Consider the following 18,885-nt stretch of genomic DNA (forward strand, 5'->3'; position numbering starts at 1 on the left):
ATTATTAATATTATTTATTGATATTACTAATATTAATGAAAGTAATAATAACATTACTATAACAACTATATTTTAACTTTTAATTACATTTAATATAATAATATTACAACTTATTAATTATATCATGTTTATTAATTGTATATATACTATAAAATAACATTTAATGAATAGTTAATATTTATATATATATGTTTACATATTTATTTGCACACAATCGTTCATGAATCGTCGGGAATTGTCAAATGTCAAATGAATATATGAACATCGTTCCAAAATTTTCTAGACTCAACATTAAAGACTTTTCTTATAGTGTCGAAATCATATAAAGATTAAGTTTAATTTTAGTCGGAAATTCCCGGGTCGTCACAAGATTGTCCAACACCGCATTGCCCGTATTGTCCACTTGTCCCTTGACCATAATTTCCAGTGCCTGTTTGTCCGTATTAGCCACCGGTGCCTTTCCCATAACCACCACCCCCTGTTTCTCTAGCATGGTTATTACTTTTCCCTTCAGCTTGATTATAATTTCCTTGATAAACTCGAGGTGGTCTGTTGTAATCTCTATTCCGATCATTATACCTTCCACTATGTCTTCCATATTGCACGGGAAGTGGTCTAGGTATGATAGTTCCATTAATATACTTGTCTCCTGAAATTTCAAAAACAAACATAATGCTTGAAAATCATAATTCATTCACTGATCAAACATAACAAATGATCAAATTTACATAACTGATAACTCTTACCTCTATAGTCTTTGTTAACGGGATCAATATAGGAATCAGGTAACACAAATAAAAACTCCGGGTATAGCTGTTCAAGAAACGATCAGAGTATCATATCATCTGCTTCAACAGCTGAAACAATTGATCATCTGCTGTCATGAAAACAAGAAGCATACCTTTAAACTGCTCCGAAACTTCCTCTGACACCTCAATCTGAAACCTATTGTAAGTGGTTGTGCTACAAGCATAAATTTTCTTCTTCGCCTCTTCCACACTAAAATCATGAGATAAGAAACAATCAAATCAAAACACCTTAAACCCATCTAAAAAGTACACAATTCCATATTTTCTTTGAAAGTCAAGCAATTTTTATTAATAGAAAAAAAACAGTACACGAAAACTAGCAAGGAGCTAGACAATAAACACAACAACATACAACTGCAAAATTAAGACGCACAAACACACTTAATCTCGAAACTATAGAAGAAGCACAATCATGAGGACATTATAGCGACTCAACACGACAATAAGCCTATGATTCCGAGTCCGATGACGCACAAGAAGAGCAACATGAGCATCAACCAATATCCTCGTCCGAGTCATTCATCACATTCTCGATAAAGTATCTATCATGCCAACGAAAATTGTCTCGACGTCGGTTACGCTTCATATTACACCTACCCCACACTTGTTTAATAAAATGGCTTTTGATTAAAGGAGGAGCTTTTTTTTTTTTAACGCGAAAACGGGCTACCGCGGAATATGCTCGACATTCACTTATTTCTGGGCTAGGGTCACCGACGTTTCTTTCATCTGAGCCCAGCTCCAGCCCAATTGGGGCCTGATTGTCCAAATTAGAGGCACTTGAATAATCTGGCCCAGTAGGAGATACAGGCTCATGTAGTTTTTGACAACAACTCGCCTTGGATTCCTGATGAAAAGGATCACGCGTGCCCAGATTTTCCTCGAAACCAGTACCATCGACATGGGAACCAGCTACAGACGACCTCGACGGTTGGAAACTATTGGGCAACGAGTCACCAGTTATTTTGACTTCCGGTTTGCAGATCGAGGTAGGTGTGACATCGGACGAAGGTGAAACGGTGTCATCACCCGAATTAACCGGCTTGAACTCTCCTTCTTCAGCCTCATCATCATCAGCCACATCGACCACATCGACATCCGGCGTCAGTTCTTCAACATCAGCCACATCATTGTCAATCTCTTCGCAATTCTCAATAGGTTTATCACCCTGCAAAACATTCTTATCATCTTCACAAAGCTCGCCCTCATTAACCGTTACATTACAAGAAGAAATTGGACCCAATGACGGATCATTATCACCCAGCTCAGACCCCTTGGCCGTCTCCGATTTAAACCCGCCGTCAACATCTTCGAACCGGGACTTGTTTACTTTGACCAAAGCCCATGGAATTCGATCCTTGTTAAAACTAAAAACAAGGTTATGGTTGCTCACCGATTCCGGAAGATCAAAATCAATCCATTTACCACCGACTTTTATCTCGATACGATTTGATTTATTACCCCCTACAAGAGAGTCAGCGAAGGATTTACCTTCCCAACTGAATGGTATTGACGTATTAGCTGAAACACGACTCCAAGGGCATGTGGAAATTCTTTATAGTCATCGACGTTTGGATTAGGAAAAGGAGTACGACTAAAACCTTCGGAAATTGGGTTTGAAGCACTGCCTTTATTCTGTCTGGATATATCTCTCTCGATTGCCTTGTAGGCATGAATCCACCTCCCGTCGACTTGAATGTTGTTTAAATCTCTCGCGAAGGAATCGATGTCAGAAACGCCAACAAATCGGACATACCAGAAGCGTTGGCCGCTCGACAATCTCTTTCGAGCAAAGTACACATCATTTAGAGTCCCATAATTCCCGAATACTCTCCGACAATCATCACGAGACCACGACTCCAGGAAATTGAAAATCAAAAACGCTGTAACACGACAATCACTCGACATTGAACTCGAGGAGACATTTGGTTCTGACATAAGGGTTACATCATCTTTGGCCAGAGGGCTGGCCGGAGAAGATGGTGGGTTGGTTGTCCGTGGAAGAAGATGAACGGACAGGTTTATGTTTTGATCAGAAGGTGATTGTTTTAAGAAACAAAGTTCTAAAAGGAGAGAAGAATAAAAAGAAATAAAAAGAATTTTGGTCAAGATTGGTATATGAAAAGAGATGGTGGAGGGTGGTTTAGGGTGGTGGAGGGTGGTTTAGGGTGGTAGAGGGTGGCTGAGGAGGGTGGTGGAGGGTGGCTGAGGAGCGTGGGGATGGAATACAAAAATTCCCGAATCCCAAGTCAGAGGAGTTAATTATTTATTCTCTACTTTTAATAATTAAGTTCTTTTACCTTTATATTTAAGCCAAATAGCCAACTAAACGAAAACTAGGAATCAAACTAAAAAGATCAATCCGTCTCATACAACCCGGTTCAAAAATAGAAAATCACGAATTTTCATAACACCCAAATAGTACTCGCGCTAATTACTACTCGTAATTACATACGATATTGGTTGGCCATTTACACAATTCCATATTTGCATAGTTAAAAATTAAAAACTTATATTTACTACTTAACTACTAACATATTACTGTAAAATATTTAGATACAGTCAAACATATATATATATATATATATATATATATATATATATATCATATGTTTTCTTACCATCTACACTTGTAGAAACTTTACATATATATACAAAGTTCTATGTGAAACCGACATGCCTAATTGATTTAGGGCAGCAACAAATTAACCATAAGAAAGCACTTCATGTGAAATATACATCAATATAATTAACCATGCACAAGTAATATTCACAATTAGACAATAAATTAAAGGTTTAAAAAAACATACAGCATAATTTAAGGTAATCAACTTAAAGGCTTAAAATTTACAAAAATCATACAGTCAATGTAGATATACAATTATATAATTATATATACATTATACATATGCTATACACAATTAGACTATTTGTAACGGTTGTGGCGTTTCTCTGTGGTGTCACTTGCCTTTTTGCACTTTTTTGCTGAGTATTGTAGTGACCCGAAATTTTCCATGTTTATATATATTAATTGAGAATGATATTTACATGATTAAATGTTTCCAACATGTTAAGCAATCAAACTTATTAAGACTTGATTAATTGAAATATGTTTCATATAGACAATTGACCACCCAAGTTGACCGGTGATTCACGAACGTTAAAACTTGTAAAAAGTATATGATGACATATATATGGATATATATATAGTTAACATGATACTATTATAAGTAAACATTTTATTAAGTATATTAACAATGAACTACATATGTAAAAACAAGACTACTAACTTAATGATTTTTAAACGAGACATATATGTAACGATTATCGTTGTAAAGACATTTAATGTATATATATCATATTAAGAGATATTCATACATGATAATATCATGATAATATAATAATTTAAAATCTCATTTGATATTATAAACATTGGGTTAACAACATTTAACAAGATCGTTAACCTAAAGGTTTCAAAACAACACTTGCATGTAACGACTAACGATGACTTAACGACTCAGTTAAAATGTATATACATGTAGTGTTTTAATATGTATTTATACACTTTTGAAAGACTTCAATACACTTATCAAAATACTTCTACTTAACAAAAATTCTTACAATTACATCCTCGTTCAGTTTCATCAACAATTCTACTCGTATGCACCCGCATTCGTACTCGTACAATACACAGATTTTAGATGTATGTACTATTGGTATATACACTCCAATGATCAGCTATTAGCAGCCCATGTGAGTCACCTAACACATGTGGGAACCATAATTTGGCAACTAGCATGAAATATCTCATAAAATTACAAAAATATGAGTAATCATTCATGACTTATTTACATGAAAACAAAATTACATATCCTTTATATCTAATCCATACACCAACGACCAAAAACACCTACAAACACTTTCATTCTTCAATTTTCTTCATCTAATTGATCTCTCTCAAGTTCTATCTTCAAGTTCTAAGTGTTCTTCATAAATTCTACAAGTTCTAGTTACATAAAATCAAGAATACTTTCAAGTTTGCTAGCTCACTTCCAATCTTGTAAGGTGATCATCCAACCTCAAGAAATCTTTGTTTCTTACATTAGGTTATCATTCTAATACAAGGTAATAATCATATTCAAACTTTGGTTCAATTTCTATAACTATAACAATCTTATTTCAAGTGATGATCTTACTTGAACTTGTTTTCGTGTCATGATTCTGCTTCAAGAACTTCGAGCCATCCATGGATCTGTTGAAGCTAGATCCATTTTTCTCTTTTCCAGTAGGTTTATCTAAGGAACTTAAGGTAGTAATGATGTTCATAACATCATTCGATTCATACATATAAAGCTATCTTATTCGAAGGTTTAAACTTGTAATCACTAGAACATAGTTTAGTTAATTCTAAACTTGTTCGCAAACAAAAGTTAATCCTTCTAACTTGACTTTTAAAATCAACTAAACACATGTTCTATATCTATATGATATGCTAACTTAATGATTTAAAACCTGGAAACACGAAAAACACCGTAAAACCGGATTTACGCCGTCGTAGTAACACCGCGGGCTGTTTTGGGTTAGTTAATTAAAAACTCTGATAAACTTTGAGTTAAAAGTTGTTATTATGAGAAAATGATTTTTATTATGAACATGAAACTATATCCAAAAATTATGGTTAAACTCAAAGTGGAAGTATGTTTTCTAAAATGGTCATCTAGACGTCGTTCTTTCGACTGAAATGACTACCTTTACAAAAATGACTTGTAACTTATTTTTTCGACTATAAACCTATACTTTTTCTGTTTAGATTCATAAAATAGAGTTCAATATGAAACCATAGCAATTTGATTCACTCAAAACGGATTTAAAATGAAGAAGTTATGGGTAAAACAAGATTGGATAATTTTTCTCATTTTAGCTACGTGAAAATTGGTAACAAATCTATTCCAACCATAACTTAATCAACTTGTATTGTATATTATGTAATCTTGAGATACCATAGACACGTATACAATGTTTCGACCTATCATGTCGACACATCTATATATATTTCGGAACAACCATAGACACTCTATATGTGAATGTTGGAGTTAACTATACAGGGTTGAGGTTGATTCCAAAATATATATAGTTTGAGTTGTGATCAATACTGAGATACGTATACACTGGGTCGTGGATTGATTCAAGATAATATTTATCGATTTATTTCTGTACATCTAACTGTGGACAACTAGTTGTAGGTTACTAACGAGGACAGCTGACTTAATAAACTTAAAACATCAAAATATATTAAAAGTGTTGTAAATATATTTTGAACATACTTTAATATACATGTATATATTGTTATAGGTTCGTGAATCAACAGTGGACAAGTCTTACTTCTCGACGAAGTAAAAATCTGTGAAAGTGAGTTATAGTCCCACTTTTAAAATCTAATATTTTGGGATGAGAATACATGCAGGTTTTATAAATGATTTACAAAATAGACACAAGTACGTGAAACTACATTCTATGGTTGAATTATCGAAATCGAATATGCCCCTTTTTATTAAGTCTGGTAATCTAAGAATTAGGGAACAGACACCCTAATTGACGCGAATCCTAAAGATAGATCTATTGGGCCTAACAAACCCCATCCAAAGTACCGGATGCTTTAGTACTTCGAAATTTATATCATATCCGAAGGGTGTCCCGGAATGATGGGGATATTCTTATATATGCATCTTGTTAATGTCGGTTATGTAGCGACCCCGACAAATCGTCAAGTGACGGCGTCGTCTACGTAGGTCCCATTGCATGGTCATAAGTCTTTAAGACCAAGTTTGACCAAAATATGTCGCCTTCATTTCAAAATAAAGATTGTTCCCAAAGTTTACAAGAATTGTTCAACCAAAAGTTAAGTTACAAGGTTATAAGTACATTTGAAATCTAGGCGACACGGTTTAAAGTAAAGTCAAAGACGCTCCAAGTAATGCATGTATACTCGACATCCAATGCAAGTATCAAATAGTGAGCGGAAGCATGTTTCACATATCGTGTAAGACCTGAGAAAAAAATAGAAATCTGTCAACGAAAACGTTGGTGAAATCATAGGTTTAAGTAAGTAAGTGAGTAAAAGTAAGTAAGTCGAACCACAAGGTTTGCAAAGTTGAAATAATAGTAACACATTCTAAAAGTTAATATTCACGAGCACCCAATTATCAAAGCTTAACATTCCATCCATTGTATACCCCATCCATAGTGCTAGAATAAACACTGATTCTCGAAAATATATTTCATCCGTAGACGGTAGCGAACCGTCAAAGATGAGGGTTGTCAACCCATATGGCCATATAACATAAGTTCTCGCTTACACCCGTCAAGTGTAACTAATGATAATCGAATTGAGGCTTTTTGTTCTAAACTCGTATGTAGAATGTTTGTTTTCCCGTTCTTGTGTTCACTTAGTTCAAAAGAATCGTTTATGTTTTCTCATCCCAAATATAAGTTCAAAAAGAGTAAAAGTGGGACTATGATCTCACCTTTGATTGCAAGAGTGAAATAGTACTTCAACAAGTAAACGTGCAAAGAACAATGCTAGTCTTGACCTAAACATATAGGTTGTATCAATAACGGTAAACACAAACGGTCAAAGATGTTCAATTAGTCCTATGGCTCGTTACGACTCGATTAATATAGCATTTGAATCAATTTGTCAAGTTTCATGCACGATACAAGTAGTTAAGTATGTTAGAACGATTGTATAATCGTTTGGTTAAGTTTGACTAAAAGTCAAACTTGGTCAAAGTCAAAGTCAACGGGGTCGGGTCGGGTGTCCGACAATTTTCTCATGATGAGAAGTCATATACGAGCATAATAGTCAAGTTTCATGTTAATCGGAGTTACGGTTAAGCGGGAAACATTTTGGGAGCGTTTAAAGACAAGAAAGTTGGCCTGGGCCATTTGCGCGGTGCGCAATGGGTTGCGCGGCGCGCACCCATGTGCAATACCAGGTCAGAACTCGACCAAGGGAACCATTTATTTGGTTTTTCTGGTTTGCACGGCGCGCAGGTGCACGCGCGGCGCGCATAACCTGGGGAATTGCTGATTGCAGAAAAATAACTTAAGTAACGAACCAAAACTCATTTTAACATATTTCATGCACCGAAAACACTTAAAACGCATAACCTATATCATTAGAAAGGTAATTTGACAAGGAAAACAACTAAGCACATTTCATCAAGCAATTCATCAATTTCAATAACCGATTTTCCGTCAAGTGATCATTAAGAATCCATTTTCAAAGTTTCAAGCTCATCAAATGCATTTTAAGTTTCGGGAATCCAATTCACACATGTGATATGCCGTTTTGAAGGTAATCAAACACACATTGCAACTAAACACTTATCAACAACAATTCATAGCATTTGATGCACCAAAAGTTCATATAAAGCTTATCAAACCCTAATCCAAAATCACCAAAATCACAAATCAAGTTTATGAAGTTTTACAAATCAACCTACACATCAAATTGAAGCTAGTGACACTAGGAACACATCTAATACTTGCACTTTAACATATTAACAACATTTAAGCATCCAAATCATAAATCAAACACACCAAACTTTCAAGTTCATGCTAGTTATCAAAAATAACGAAATCGAACATATAAATCATATATTCATGTTAGACTTGAGCCATAGACACTAATTAACAACTTTATAAGTTAAAAACATCAAGAACACAAAAATCTAGTGATTTTAGAAAGTTACCCAAACGAGATGAGGTTGGTATGAAATCGAAGAGGAAGATGCAAGGATTCCAAATATGTAATTTGTTTGGATTGAAGCTTGATCGATTTAAAATGGATGATGATTTCTTGTTTGAAGATTTGAGAGAATTCTTGAAAGTGTTAAAAGAAAATGAAAATGAAAATGGAAGGGAATGGGGAGGTGGGTGTTGACTAGTCAAAAGCTAGTCACATCTTTGCTCCCTTGGCGAAACTAGTCCCTCGAGTTTGTTGTCGGGTGCGGGAATTAACCAAACGAAATATTTTAAAACGTTAGAGTAAACGAGTGATGTTATAATTAAATAACGAGAATATTATGAACGTTAGTTAACGAAAGATGCCAAATTAAATGACGAAAGATATTATTTAAAAAAAAAAGACGGTGTTAAAATAAATTTAACGGAAAAACGCGGGATGTTACATTATCCACACCTCAAAAGAAATTTCGTCCCGAAATTTAGTTGGAAGTAGTAGTCGATATCTCTTACTCGAGACTTTACGTTGTTCATGACATGAATAAGTGTAGGTACGTCCTTGAGTGTTCTCATGAATTTGGATAGTCAGGGTTTTACGTTGTATTAAGGTTTGGTTTTACGATCCCCGGTTTCAACTGGTTTTCCTATGAAGAGAAGTTTGTCATCGATAGTTGGTGTATCTAGCAGGATTGCACGTTCCTGTTTCGCAGGACACGTTTCTAAGTTTGTTACACGAAATGTAGGGTAAACGGAAACTTAATTTAGTTGGAAGTTCTAAACGGTAGGAAGCGGTTCCAATACGCCCCAAGGTTTCAAAAGGTTCGATATTGCGGATATAGCCTTTCTCGATTTCCCAAAATGGATTACACCTTTCCAAGGTGCGGTTTCTCAATATTACGCGGTTACACACTGGGATTTGTGAGGTTTTCATCTAAGTTTGGTATAACTCTTTTGGCGACTACGGATCGTCTCGAGCCCTCCTCGGATTTGAATGATCTCGATTGTTGTTTCTTGATGGAGTTCAGATTTCGGTGGTTGATGCTTTGGTTAAATGAACAGGGGTATGACATTAGCGGTCATATAGGGTTTCGGAAAGTGCGCGTGAACACACGAGTGGTAACTACTGTTGTAAGAGTGATCTACTAAAGGTGACAATACGAGTTTGTGACATGTCTTTCCAAGACGTAAATCGTTCGTTTGCTCGGTTCGTCAGTTTGTGGGTGGTACGCGGTACTCATGTCTAAGCGGGTTCCCAAGGTTTCTTGTAACACTAGAAGTGAAACGAGTATTTCGATACAGGATAAATGACAAAGATACACCGTGTTGGTGTAGAATCTCTTAAGATATGTTTGAACAAGTCAGTTAGGGTTCGAAAAATGTTCGTTAGGACTATTCACCCTCGTGGCGAATACTAATGTAATATAAGGAGTTTCTCTATCCATGGAGAAATGTTACAAGGAGTTTCCTTAAACGGAAATGCGAGCGATAAAGATAGGAGTGAAATGAGGACCTAGAATAGGATGAGCTTACATCTCGAGGTTGCCATAACGTGCCTCTAGTTGTCAAAAGTTGAAGTCTGAAAGAGAAACGAGGTAGTACACGTAGTTGTATAGTTCGGGGTTGAACAATAGTTGACCGATTATCAGGAACACAAGGGCGTTAAGTCAAAGAAGAGTGAAGTATCGTTGGATTGTGTGTTATCTTAAATTCCAGTAATATCAGACAGTAACGGTGAAATAACAGAGGTATGTGTGTGGTACGTGATGACGAGAAAGTTGATCGGATCTACAGTTTAGTATTCGAATTCTTCGTGCAAAATAACGAATTTTAGTTACGTTAATTTTTGAGTAGAGAGAGTATGCCTTTCGGCGTTCATGTAGAAATATTTCCATGTTTGAGTTCCATCTGTTGCTATACGATTTTAACTAGAAATGTTGGTGTGAAGAATCACGCTCAAGGTTCGAACACGGAGAGGTTTAAAGTTTTCCCTTAGTGAGTTAACGAGTTTAAAAGTCGGGTAACACGAGAAAAGTCAGAAATGAATCTTTGGTAATAACAGACGAGATCTAAGATTTTTTTTTTTTTTTTTTTTTTTTTTTTTTTACGAATACAAGTCCGAGTTGGTAGAGTTTCCTGATTACATGTGGCTTGATTTCGAGATTGATTGTAATGCCTTGACCATTAATATCATGGTCTAGAAAATTGGACTTCGTTCAACAGAAATTCTCACTCGGAGAATTTGGTATAGAGTTGCTCTTTTCTCAAAAGTTCGAGCGTAAGATGGTGATGTTGTTCGTTTTCCTTCTTTACTTAAATAAGTTAAGATGTCATCCATAAATACGATAACAGATTTTTCTAGATAAGTTGCATACGTGGTTTAGGAGGTTCATGAATACGGACGGAGTCCTAAATAAATCAAACGGTACTAAGAGAGATTTACAACTAACGTTGCGAGTTCGGAAGATGGCTTAGGAGACATCGTCTCCCTTAACCCCCAATTGGTGATAACCGGAACGGAGGTCGTTTTGGAATACACACGGGATTCATGCAAGAAATCATGAGGTCATGGATGCGAGGGAGAGGGTATCGGTTTCCAACCGAAAATTACTCAGTTCACAATAATCTATACAAGATGATGGGGAAACATTTTTTTTTTTTAACGAATAGGTTCCGAGCTCCCTAGTTCTATAGGTGTCAAGTCAAAAGTCTTAACGTATATCCTCCAATAAAATTTATAGGCACACAATATTTTCCGTTGGTCACTTAAATTGCCTAAGTAGTGTCTAGGGGAAAAAGGTGGAATATAAAGAGCACGAGTCAAATCCTTGGTTATAAAACGTCTAACGGTACTCGAATCGAATAAGTATGAAATATACGGTTTGTTGTGAAGAAACGTACCCGTGACTAGTCCATCATCGTCTCGGGCATCCTAGGTGTCGATGTTGTAAGTTCAACGGCGCGCGTTGGTTTTTGCTTTATTCTTTGGGCATTCATTCCTAAAATGACCCGATTGGCCACATTTGTAGCAAATACTCGGCTTTGGTGCGTCGAGCCCCTTTTGAGTGACGGGGGCGGTACTTCCACAATACTTGGCAATATGACCACTACCTTGGCACCGATGGCAAATTAGCTTGCCACATTCACCAAAATGATGCTTGTGGCATTTGTTGCAAAAAGGTCGTGTCCCGGCATAACTTTTCTTGCCGACGGGGGTGAGAGGTTCCTTGGCAAAGTTGTTGTTGTAGTTACTCGATTGGGGGGCTTCCCATGTTCTTTTGTTGTTACTCGGGTGGTTCTCGACCATTGGTGCCGGTGCTTCCATTTCATTCGCCGTTTCTAAAGTTTGGCGGGCCTTGGTTAAAGCCTCTTGTAGGTTAGTGGGTTGGGATGCCATTACCCCGTGTTGAATGCTCTTAGGGAGGCCATCCATGTAAAGTTCGACTCTTAGGGATTCGGGAGTCATGAGATTTGGACACATTGAGACTAGTTCGGTGAACCGTTGATTATAAGTTCCGAGGTCATTCCCGACCGTTTTTTAAATTCCTTAGACCCTGTTCGAGCCTCCGAGTCTCGTCGCGCGGGAAGTATTCGGTGATCATTCTTTCTCTTAATTCGGTCCAAGAGAGTGTGTGGGCTTCATCGCTTCCCACTAATTGTACATACGTGTTCCACCATGAGAGAGCAATACCGGTGAAAGTGAGGGTGGAAAACTTGACCTTATCTTGGTCTCGACAACCGCTTGTGTTAAAAACGGTCTCCATTTGTTCAAACCATCGGGTGAGAGTAACCGGTCCCCCGGTTCCATCGAAAGTGGGAGGATTGTACTTCATGAAGTTCTTGTAGGAGCAACCTTCGATTGAATTACCGGCTCCATGATTGTTGTTGTTAGAAAAGTGATCGGCCACGGCCGTACCCACGGCGGTGGTTATCATTCGTTGAAGAGCTTGTTCTAGAGTTTCGAGAGGAGTATTGTGTTGACCTTGGTGAGCCATTGTTCCTTCATGACACAAGAATATCGTTGGTTAGTATTTTCAACAATACTAACCGGAGTATGGAATAAGGATAAAGAGAAAATTTTCCTTGACTCGCCTTAAATTCTCTATGTCATAGTGTCGGAACGTCCATGTGAATCACCGTAATATAATCCCGGAAATTATATTACCCTGATTCTCATGTGCATTTAACATTACTTCATAAAGTCAAGGTGGCGCATCAACAAAATTTATCAATGTAAGATCAAGATCGAATACGAGTTAGATATGATAGAAGAGTTCGAGTATAAATGCACAAATAGTCAAGTAATTCCTACTTTAGTCTATATGCCGGTTGTAGTCTAGATTCACCTATGTACCCTATGACTCGGGGTGGACACAAATGAACTCTAAATCCCTACAACCAATGCTCTGATACCACTTGTAGCGACCCCGAAAAATCGTCAAGTGACGGCGTCGTCTACGTAGGTCCCATTGCATGGTCATAAGTCTTTAAGACAAAGTTTGACCAAAATATGTCGCCTTCATTTCAAAATAAAGATTGTTCCCAAAGTTTACAAGAATTGTTCAACCAAAAGTTAAGTTACAAGGTTATAAGTACATTTGAAATCTAGGCGACACGGTTTAAAGTAAAGTCAAAGACGCTCCAAGTAATGCATGTATACTCGACATCCAATGCAAGTATCAAATAGTGAGCGGAAGCATGTTTCACATATCGTGTAAGACCTGAGAAAAACATAGAAATCTGTCAACGAAAATGTTGGTGAAATCATAGGTTTAAGTAAGTAAGTGAGTAAAAGTAAGTAAGTCGAACCACAAGGTTTGCAAAGTTGAAATAATAGTAACACATTCTAAAAGTTAATATTCACGAGCACCCAATTATCAAAGCTTAACATTCCATCCATTGTATACCCCATCCATAGTGCTAGAACAAACACTGATTCTCGAAAATATATTTCATCCGTAGACGGTAGCGAACCGTCAAAGATGAGGGTTGTCAACCCATATGGCCATATAACATAAGTTCTCGCTTACACCCGTCAAGTGTAACTAATGATAATCGAATTGAGGCTTTTTGTTCTAAACTCGTATGTAGAATGTTTGTTTTCCCGTTCTTGTGTTCACTTAGTTCAAAAGAATCGTTTATGTTTTCTCATCCCAAATATAAGTTCAAAAAGAGTAAAAGTGGTACTATGATCTCACCTTTGATTGCAAGAGTGAAATAGTACTTCAACAAGTAAACGTGCAAAGAACAATGCTAGTCTTGACCTAAACATATAGGATGTATCAATAACGGTAAACACAAACGGTCAAAGATGTTCAATTAGTCCTATGGCTCGTTACGACTCGATTAATATAGCATGTGAATCAATTTGTCAAGTTTCATGCACGATACAAGTAGTTAAGTATGTTAGAACGATTGTATAATCGTTTGGTTAAGTTTGACTAAAAGTCAAACTTGGTCAAAGTCAAAGTCAACGGGGTCGGGTCGGGTGTCCGACAATTTTCTCATGATGAGAAGTCATATACGAGCATAATAGTCAAGTTTCATGTTAATCGGAGTTACGGTTAAGCGGGAAACATTTTGGGAGCGTTTAAAGACAAGAAAGTTGGCCTGGGCCATTTGCGCGGTGCGCAATGGGTTGCGCGGCGCGCACCCATGTGCAATACCAGGTCAGAACTCGACCAAGGGAACCATTTATTTGGTTTTTCTGATTTGCGCGGCGCGCAGATGCACGCGCGGCGCGCATAACCTGGGGAATTGCTGATTGCAGAAAAATAACTTAAGTAACGAACCAAAACTCATTTTAACATATTTCATGCACCGAAAACACTTAAAACGCATAACCTATATCATTAGAAAGGTAATTTGACAAGGAAAACAACTAAGCACATTTCATCAAGCAATTCATCAATTTCAATAACCGATTTTCCGTCAAGTGATCATTAAGAATCCATTTTCAAAGTTTCAAGCTCATCAAATGCATTTTAAGTTTCGGGAATCCAATTCACACATGTGATATGCCGTTTTGAAGGTAATCAAACACACATTGCAACTAAACACTTATCAACAACAATTCATAGCATTTGATGCACCAAAAGTTCATATAAAGCTTATCAAACCCTAATCCAAAATCACCAAAATCACAAATCAAGTTTATGAAGTTTTACAAATCAACCTACACATCAAATTGAAGCTAGTGACACTAGGAACACATCTAATACTTGCACTTTAACATATTAACAACATTTAAGCATCCAAATCATAAATCAAACACACCAAACTTTCAAGTTCATGCTAGTTATCAAAAATAACGAAATCGAACATATAAATCATATATTCATGTTAGACTTGAGCCATAGACACTAATTAACAACTTTATAAGTTAAAAACATCAAGAACACAAAAATCTAGTGATTTTAGAAAGTTACCCAAACGAGATGAGGTTGGTATGAAATCGAAGAGGAAGATGCAAGGATTCCAAATATGTAATTTGTTTGGATTGAAGCTTGATCGATTTAAAATGGATGATGATTTCTTGTTTGAAGATTTGAGAGAATTCTTGAAAGTGTTAAAAGAAAATGAAAATGAAAATGGAAGGGAATGGGGAGGTGGGTGTTGACTAGTCAAAAGCTAGTCACATCTTTGCTCCCTTGGCGAAACTAGTCCCTCGAGTTTGTTGTCGGGTGCGGGAATTAACCAAACGAAATATTTTAAAATGTTAGAGTAAACGAGTGATGTTATAATTAAATAACGAGAATATTATGAACGTTAGTTAACGAAAGATGCCAAATTAAATGACGAAAGATATTATTTAAAAAAAAAGACGGTGTTAAAATAAATTTAACGGAAAAACGCGGGATGTTACAGGTTACCAGGTGTTCACCATATGAATGATTTTTATCTCTATGTATGGGATGTGTATTGAAATATGAAATCTTGTGGTCTATTATTATGATTTGATATATATAGGTTAAACCTATAACTCACCAACATTTTTGTTGACGTTTTAAACATGTTTATTCTCAGGTGATTATTAAGAGCTTCCGCTGTCGCATACTTAAATAAGGACGAGATTTGGAGTCCATGCTTGTATGATATAGTGTAAAAACTGCATTCAAGAAACTTATTTTGTTGTAACATATTGGTATTGTAAACCATTATGTAATGGTCGTGTGTAAACAGGATATTTTAGATTATCATTATTTGATAATCTACGTAAAGCTTTTTAAACCTTTATTGATGAAATAAAGGTTATGGTTTGTTTTAAAAATGAATGCAGTCTTTGAAAAACGTCTCATATAGAGGTCAAAACCTCGCAACGAAATCAATTAATATGGAACGTTTTTAATCAATAAGAACGGGACATTTCAAGTATGACGTATTTCTTTTTTGGGTGGAGTAGTGGCGGTGTTTCTTTTTGGTGTTAGTTAGGAGTATTGTGATGATGTGTTAAAATATAAGGGTTAAGTATTGAAAGAGGATTAAAATAATATTTTTAAATTAATAAAAAAATAAATAAACAAGTGACACCAAATTTCTTTTGGTGTCACTTTCTAACTCACACCAAAGTAACGCCACAAAGTGACACTCCATTATAGCAAAAATTGGCATTTATTCGTTGCCACATGGGCAAGTGACGGTGTCACTTTGCACCGTTGCAAACAGCCTTAGACCATTCGTAACGGTAAGTGGCGTTTCTTTTGGTGTCACTTGCCTTTTTGCACTTTTTGGATGACTATGACGTGTTACTTGTTTGGGTGGAGTAGTTGTGGTGTTACTTTTTGGTGTTATTTTTGAGTGAAATGCTGAGGTGACATTTGTTTTTATTTTTCTTATTTTTATTTGTTTTATTTTTACTTAATATGCAATTTTTTTTAAATAAAACGGTATTTAATTTATGGAGTAATACAAAAATATAAATAAAATAAATAGAGTATAAATATAATAAAAATAATTTCTCTTAAAACCATCAAACACACTTCTTTGTTTTCTCATTTCACCCAAAATCAGATTCTATACATACACTCCCATATACATATACATACATATACTTGCATTCATTCATGAATCCATACTTAATCGTTCAATTCGCCATGGATCTACCTCCAGATGAGCTTCAATTTCTCTCCACAACAGCTTCAATTTCGCCATGGATCTACCGCAAGAATTGGTCAAAACGCACGCCCAATCACCACACGCCACGTGTAAGAAACGGCTGTTACTTGCTTCGTTTCTTTCCGACTGACGCCGCCCAAACGCCACCTTGTGACGCCTTGTTACGCTGGTTCCGGCGTCTCTTGGGCTCCACGTCGGCCATGTGACGCCGTTACTTCATGCCGATGCAAATGGTCTTATAGATAATATTAAACCTTCCAAGCACTTTGGCAGCAGTTTGAACATAAGTTTCCACCATTTCTTCCGGTGAAGGTTTAGGATCTTTAAGAAAATCCATGGTAATCAACCAATGCTTGTAATCGCAGCCCTCAAATAGTATAGCATCCGGACTGATATGATCACCATCCATATCATCATAACTGTATCTAGCTCTCGAAGAAATGGACCTTGAAGGTAAGAATTTGAATAAAATGCAACTGTTAGATTTTGATTGAGTGTGTTCAAATAAGCTATAGTTTTGTTTAACGGGAGTTGGTGAAGATACGGTTTCTACAGCGGAAGTAAAAAATCGTGAGTGATTGAGGATGGAGCTTGTGAGTGCATGCAAGTGATCTCCGGAGACGAAGAACGTTCGCCGCCATGAGGACCTGAGTGGTGGTTCCGAATAAGAAAATTTGTAGAAACTAGGGTTATCCTTCAGGGTTTAACGGAAAATGATGGTTTCGTTTGGTATGCAATGTAACAACCCAACCCGTTAACCAACCAATAACGCGAAATAAAAAAAAAATTTGCTGGAACAGCATATGGCGCGGCGCGCCAAAGTGGCCTGTCCGGAAAGTCTTTAAACGCGAAAATGTTTGACCACTTCCCGACGTATTTAGACAAAACGCTTTTAACCATACATTAATATATGTAGAACTAACATGTTCCATTAATAAAATCAGTCTTACGAAGACCGGGCCCACATCGGTCGTTTTACGACTTTCGTACGAAAATACAAGTTTTCAACCACATGATTTGTAATACAAAATAAAGGCCGAGCATGGCGATTGGGGATACGCTACCCAATCCTAATCAATCCAAAAGCAAGCCTTCTAAAGCAACTACGCAAGTCCACTAGTCCCCGCTTACCCGAGCCTCCGCATCCATGCAATCTATAAAAAAGTCAACAACGAGAGGGTAAGCTAACGCTTAGTGAATGCAATACTTATACATATACATATGTAATTTACCTACATGCATCCACTTACAATACCATGCAAACAAAATGCATAAACGAGCTAGCAACACCAAACATACGACTAGCAACAACGTTAGTATATAAATCGCCACAATAATATACTAAATCACAATAATGCATAAATATAACAAACCGTTCCTCGCTATGGCACTACCGACTTGTAGACGACCAATAACGTCGAGTCTCACTCGTATGTTGTCACCGACTTGTGACTCATCAAAGGGTGTCACCGACTTGTGAACTACCTGTAGTGACCCGAACTTTTCCATGTTTATATATATTAATTGAGATTGATATTTACATGATTAAATGTTTCCAACATGTTAAGCAATCAAATTTGTTAAGACTTGATTAATTGAAATATGTTTCATATAGACAATTGACCACCCAAGTTGATCGGTGATTCACGAACGTTAAAACTTGTAAAAACTATTTGATGACATATATATGGATATATATATATAGTTAACATGATACTATGATAAGAAAACATATCATAAAGTATATTAACAATGAACTACATATGTAAAAACAAGACTACTAACTTAATGATTTTTAAACGAGACATATATGTAACGATTATCGTTGTAAAGACATTTAATGTATATATATCATATTAAGAGATATTCATACATGATAATATCATGATAATATAATAATTTAAAATCTCATTTGATATTATAAACATTGGGTTAACAACATTTAACAAGATCGTTAACCTAAAGGTTTCAAAACAACACTTACATGTAACGACTAACGATGACTTAACGACTCAGTTAAAATGTATATACATGTAGTGTTTTAATATGTATTTATACACTTTTGAAAGACTTCAATACACTTATCAAAATACTTCTACTTAACAAAAATGCTTACAATTACATCCTCGTTCAGTTTCATCAATAATTCTACTCGTATGCACTCGTATTCGTACTCGTACAATACACAGCTTTTAGATGTATGTACTATTGGTATATA

The 18,885-nt window shown here is 36.2% G+C and overlaps 1 protein-coding gene across 1 annotated transcript; it reads right to left on the reverse strand.

Annotated features, from left to right (window-relative positions):
• Window positions 1-443: 443 nt before the first annotated feature.
• On the reverse strand, window positions 444-17,308 carry LOC139842690 (multiple organellar RNA editing factor 1, mitochondrial-like). Its single transcript, XM_071832806.1, is given in 5 exon segments — window positions 444-649; window positions 747-801; window positions 891-999; window positions 16,922-17,268; window positions 17,270-17,308. Coding segments are annotated over 5 exon segments (756 nt in total).
• Window positions 17,309-18,885: the final 1,577 nt, after the last annotated feature.

Source organism: Rutidosis leptorrhynchoides, chromosome 4 (assembly GCF_046630445.1).
Source record: "Rutidosis leptorrhynchoides isolate AG116_Rl617_1_P2 chromosome 4, CSIRO_AGI_Rlap_v1, whole genome shotgun sequence".
Taxonomy (NCBI): domain Eukaryota; kingdom Viridiplantae; phylum Streptophyta; class Magnoliopsida; order Asterales; family Asteraceae; genus Rutidosis; species Rutidosis leptorrhynchoides.